Source organism: Limulus polyphemus, unplaced genomic scaffold (assembly GCF_000517525.1).
Source record: "Limulus polyphemus unplaced genomic scaffold, Limulus_polyphemus-2.1.2 Scaffold686, whole genome shotgun sequence".
Lineage (NCBI taxonomy): Eukaryota > Metazoa > Arthropoda > Merostomata > Xiphosura > Limulidae > Limulus > Limulus polyphemus.
Window position 1 is genome coordinate 28,127 of NW_013666296.1, and position 6,159 is coordinate 34,285.

At 31.3% G+C, this 6,159-nt stretch overlaps 1 protein-coding gene across 5 annotated transcripts in view; it reads left to right on the plus strand.

The window, feature by feature from the left end:
- LOC106459947 (leucine-rich repeat and calponin homology domain-containing protein 3-like) overlaps positions 1-6,159 on the plus strand; it is a 62,000-nt gene that overhangs the window by 25,900 nt on the left and 29,941 nt on the right. For 4 of the 5 annotated variants that reach the window (XM_022386526.1, XM_022386528.1, XM_022386529.1 and 1 more), the window contains 4 exons: positions 1,212-1,388; positions 1,842-1,917; positions 2,497-2,931; positions 3,638-3,755. In XM_022386526.1, the coding sequence (XP_022242234.1) occupies positions 1,212-1,388; positions 1,842-1,917; positions 2,497-2,931; positions 3,638-3,755 (806 nt within the window). The remainder of the gene's footprint in view (positions 1-1,211; positions 1,389-1,841; positions 1,918-2,496; positions 2,932-3,637; positions 3,756-6,159) is intronic. The other variant, XM_022386527.1, reaches the window with a different exon arrangement.

A 6,159-nucleotide genomic window follows, 5' to 3' on the forward strand; every position in this document is an offset into this window, starting at 1 on the left:
AGCTAAAAATGAAAGGATTGGTTAATAAACACATTATTTATGCTTTCCGTTATTGAGGATGTTATTGATAAAGTTAAGAGGGAATGTGTATATGTTCCAAGTGGCAGTATATGCCATTATCATTTAATGGGGTCATTACGGATTTAATAACAAAATAATTAAGGAAGGGGAACATTATCTAACATTGTATTTTCTACAGTATTTGCTTCCATATCAGGTACTCTCAGCTAGTATAGGTAATTTTGATTCTTGTAATGTTCTTTGAAATTCAACCTGTTTTATTGCGTGTACCTCATTATAACCTGATACTATGGGTCAAAACACTGTAATAATTAAACTCAGATTTCCCTTCTATAAAAGTTATTGTGATTGTATTTTTAAATAGAAAGTTAATTTTTACAGTCTTAAGGCATATTTGCCTCATCATGATGTCAACGAATGAGCAGTAACTGTGTTAGTATTTTAGCTTTGTTTTTGTTTGAATACAATATACGAATGTACAAGTTACTGATCAGTTTATCAAAATTGGACCAACATTGATAACTAAAATTAAGATACAGTGTAAAATGTAACCTTTATTTGTAAGACAAGTTAGACTGGTCACAGACTATGAGAAAAACAATTGCTCATAGAGTGTTTGTTTTAATGTACATGTATAACCTCAGCATCTGTTGCTGACCCCAAATTAAGTTTTTCATATTGTATGCAATTTTGGTATATATTTTTGTGTGTAAAGTTCTAATTTCTGAAAGCTTCAATCAGACAATTTAAAATTATACATTGCTAATTTCTTTCTCTCTCTTCATTTTTCCTTAAAAAAATAAAGCAATGAGTACTTGCCAAGTTTGTGGTAGCAGGGAATATTAGAAAATATATAGATTGCACTTATGTATTCAGCATTTGGATAGAGTATATTTTGCTAATTATAGTGGTAATTTTATTATGGATATTATCTTTGCCAGATTAAGGTAAAATTAAAAGAAAAATGTTCAGTCAGTTTTAGGTTAAGATGTATCTAAGTAATCAACAAGAAAAAAAAACAATCTCACAGAATTACAAAGAAAAATATGGGAAAGCAGCTGAAAAAGGTTTAAAGAAATGTATATTTAATTTGTGAATACTAAAACTGTGTCTGTGGTGGTTTAATTTGTGGGGTTTTATACTTATAGTATATATAGATATATATATATATAATATTTTGTTCATTTTAGCAGCTGGGACTCTCTAAACTTGTTTAGTTCAGCCACAAATAGCAATACGTCCAAGGTGAAAAGGAGTGCACACAGCTCTAATCTTCATTTACAGACCTATAAAGAGTACAAGGAAAAACTTAGGTTGCAGAGGGCACAAAATAACATTGGTGTTTATAGAAGTCCCTTTGTTTGCAAGTAAGAAAAATGTGTAAAACCTACAACTCATATGAAGATTTTCATCTACTAATTTATTTATTTTTAAGTTTAGAAATATTTAATTAATTAACAAATGTATTATTATTATTATAATAAGCTAGGAGGATTTCAATGTATAGAAGTTTATATATATTGTTAGTGAAGCATTTGCAAGTTGTAAAAATTCATCAGTAAAATCTTAGACTATGTTATCATGTTTCAAGATTTGTTTTAGGTCTTAATAAGATAAATTTATTTTTTGTAGATGGAATTGTTTCTTATTTTAAAAATGTTATTTTTTGTAAGTAGTATAAATATTAACTGTTGAAAACTAAGTATTTATGTAAAAGTTTTAAAAGATGCATATTTGTCTACCAGTAATAGTATATACTGATTGAAATGTTGTATTTCTGTATTTATAACTCTTTTGCAAAACTGTTTATTTCAAACCAGTAATACAAGAAATTGTGACCCACCAAATGAGGAAATACTCAGTGTAGTATCCAGCATGTCATCTTCTCAGACACCAGTATGTTTGTATTACCAAAAAATCAAAGTACTTTAGACTTTTATTTGTTAAGTGTAAGAACATTTGAACCCACTAGATATAAATAGTAAAACAACCATGAAATGTTACTATTAATAATTAAACTCTTGATTCAGGTTGTTTTCTCAAGTTTTACTTGTATCAAATTTCCCTCAGAGTATGAAACAACTAAAGCTAGATATTATTTTCATTTTAGAGTTTTTATCTTACTAGTAACGAACCTTTATAGCAGATTTGGAATTTTGTTTATTATATTTCATAGTTCAAAGAGATATTTTGTTTTACCAAAACACATGCATATTTCCCTCTATATGTTAGCATAAGCTGTAAGTCCAGTATAATTTTTCATTGTATTTTGCAAATAAATTCACTGTTACTTATGATTTTCATCTTGTTAGAATACAAAAAGGATAAAGAATGTTATTTTATGGTATACTAGTAGATTCTTTTCATAAACTGTATACATTTAAAATATAAGTTTTAGCAGCTTTTTTTAAATAAACAGTTTTTAAGTAAAAAAACTGTGTATTACTTGCAAATGTTTTTCTTTCTTTCCATCAGGAAGAAAATACTACAACATCAAACCATGTAAGATGTGAAGCTAGTGACAGTGGTAATGTTTTACAAGAAAGTGTAGTGAAAGTAGACTTATCTGAGCTAGCAAGTCATATAAATCTTGAGGACCATTTAGAAAACATTCCTGGTAAACTGGAAACTCGTTCACAGAAGTGCTGTGGCAAAATAGAAAAAACTTCTGAGAACAAGATAAATCAAATAGAGACAACTGTAAAAGAAAATTCTACCAAAGTTGAAAACAGTTTGGAAAGTGACTCTGTTAAAACAGTTAACTTTTTACCAAAAGATTCTGTTAAAGTATTACATATGTCAGTTGTTGGCTCTGAAGAACATGAAGAAGAGGTAAATGAATCAGGTACATGGAGAGAAAAAGACTGTGATTATGAAGCACTGGAAAATGATGTCCACTCCAACCACATGGTAAGCTTAATATTTCAATATAATCTATTATTGAAATTTTGTAAATGATTTATGAACTGTAAAGTGATAACATTTTTAAACTTATTATAGACACTAAGTTATAAAGCAATGCTCCAGATAAGAGCTGTACTGGTGTAATTCCCAACCAAAAATCAGCCATCTATGGCCTCAAAAAAATTGAGAAGTTGTTCTACTGCCATGGAAAAACAAATACGGCTCCTGCTGCTTTAACGGTAGTACAGTATTTAATGGGTGCATTCTTGTAGCTTTCTGCAGTTCAACACAAGATGTGTACAGTTTACACAGTAGAGCTGCAAAAATAAGCACTCTCTAATTGCCAAAAGTTTCTATTGGTGCACTAATGAATAATCCACTTTTGTGTAAAAAATTAAAGAACAAGTTGTAATGTTATTATTTGTGTTTATGATGACTACATCTGGTGATTTAATTTGCTAAATTAACCCTGTGCCAAATTTTACCTTTTGAAATAATAAAATAATTCATAATTAGTTAACTTACTTTTTATCATAAAATGTTACTGCTGTACTGTGTAAAAACTTTAAAATTACTCCCATTGACAGAATTCTGGGAGTGATTACTCCTTACAGAAAAAATTACCTGGAGCACTGATAAAGTGCACTGAAGTTATCTGCTCACTTAAATAAATAAATAACTATATATATATGTGTATACTTTTTCACTCTAGAATTCTTTTACAACAAACCAGAATAGAAGTAATGACTGCAATACACAAGCAAGATACAAGAAGATATTTATAAACCAACATTTTGAATTCACAATGAATGGACAAAAGAGATCCTCTGGTAAGTTGTTAAATCTGTATAAAAAGTGTATAGAAAGTGTTGTTAGGTTGTTGCTGTTCATGATCTAAATGAAACCATTTGTTAAAGGAAGTCATGTTTATAATTTGATATGAGTATTGTAGTTATAGGGCAAAGAGCCTAGTAAAGATTATCTATGATAATTTTGATGTAACCTAGAAACAATTTATATATTGATTTTCTAATATTTGAAAGTGAAACAACAATTGGCTAAGTAATATTTGGAGAAAAAGTAATGAATAAGGCAGTAGTCAGATCTGGCTCTTAAGCAGGAATACAAAAGTACCTACATATTAGTTTCAATATTTATTTTGAAATATTTTCGTAATAATATGCACAACTTTTTTAATCATGTTTTTATTTTCTCTGATAATTGTTTTTTTTAAGTACCATAGTTGCAAAGGTTATTTTTTGAATTGCACACAAAGCTATTTCCCATCTTCTTTCTGCCTTCTAAGCATTGCTAAAAAATTTTCATGCTTAGTGCACCAATCTATATACCTCACCAATTTCTCACCACTGTTGAACATGTACATATTGTGTGACTACTCTCCACCAATAGTATTGTGCCACATATATTGGTGCAGCTATTCCTGCTCAATTTCTCAATTTCCACAGCTTCGTCTAGACATGTGTTGTTTGGCATGTGGCTATCATTTATGGTTGTGCTTATTTGCCATTTACATTTTTTTTCAACAGTTTTCTTTGCTGTGTTTGCATTCAATTGTTTCAACAATATATATATATATATATAGTTTTTGCATTTGTTTCTTGTTACTGAATTATATGAGAACAGTCGACAATGCTACTGGTACAAGTTCCCAGGAATCTGGTTGGACTTTAGCTGCAGAGGAGGTACAAGCCTTAATTCACAGGGAGCTAGATTCATATGTTTGGCCAGTGATTTCTTCTCGTTTTCAACCTGACAATGTTGTTGAGGGAGAATACGTTCAAGGAGAAGACAATTTGGACTTTTACTGGCATCTTCTTATTTTGGTCATATTCTACACCTTCCATTTCTACACCCTTTTTTACAGCTGGTTACTCAGATTGACAGTCAATGCATATTCAGTTTTTTCTGTATGTTCGAGATAAGGGTGATTTTGCTAGCTTTCTTTTTCCTGCTCCTGTTGCTATGCCTCCATGTCATTTACTTTGGTGGAGGTTTGTTCTTTTTCTCATTTCTTATCGCTTCCAGATCAGTGGATCAGTGGTAAGTTTTTTTGATATGTACACTTTGCACCTGGTTGCTATACCCATGGTGGGTTTGACTCAGATGCCCTTTGTGTGGCTTTGTACTTCTTTACACATGGGAGAATTAAGTATTCATGTCATCAGTGCTCAGACTTTGGTAAGTTAGATATTTATGTGTCCTTTGTTGTCTAAGTTAATTTAGATTTATTATAAGTTAGATATTGATTATTACTTTTTTACTAGGTAATTTTAGTTGGTTTACATGTTTATTATTATTATGTACTTGTTGATTAGGTAAATTTTGATGGTTTGTCAGTTGAATATTAATGAGTACGTTGTTAACTAGGTATGTTTAGATAGTTTGTTCTTTACATATCATTCCTCCTAGTAACACCTAATTCATTGTTCTATCTGAATTTTTTTTTCATCATTGTTAAGTACGTACCTTATAATCCTAATTTTGTCAGACTTAATTTTTTTGCATTGTTACATCACTTTTGTTTTTATTGATTTCTTTTCTGTTCATAGGGCTGAGCTTTGCTTTGACTACATTTTCTTTCTTCTTGATACTAGAATCCAATTTTTCGTTTGGACTAAGCTCAGCTCCTTATGTGCTTTGTTGAGTAGTAAGAACTTTTGTCTGACATCTTCACTCGATGGGTCTTTGCAGTCATCATTATATGGATGACTGCCTCCTGCTTGCTTCTTCCTGTTCACAGTCCAGAAACCACACTTGTCTGCTACTACAAGAAGCAGCAAAGGTGGGATTCTTGATGAAGGTGGAGAAGTTCATTCTTACCTCCATTCAATATTTTGTTCATTTGTAGGTTTTCTTCAATTTCAACCTCAGTCAGTCCTAGCCTCCTGCTCTTCATCTTTGGGATATGGAGCAAGCAGTCCACAAAGCCCTCACATCAGATTCTTTCACAGCTCAATAGGTTCTATCTCTTTAGGGGATGTGGGCTTCCTTGGAAACTCTCATTTTCTTGGGTTGAGCTCATATGCATTCTCTTCAGTGGACACTTCTTGATCAATGGAACTTCTAGAATTCCTTGGATCAACCTTTTTATCCTTTCTTCCCCAATCAGGGCTGGCCTGGCTTGGTGGCTAGATAGAAACCAGACCACAGCAGGGGTTCTGCTTCCTCCACCTCATCTGGATTTACGTCTTGGTTCCGTTGGATTCGGCTTAG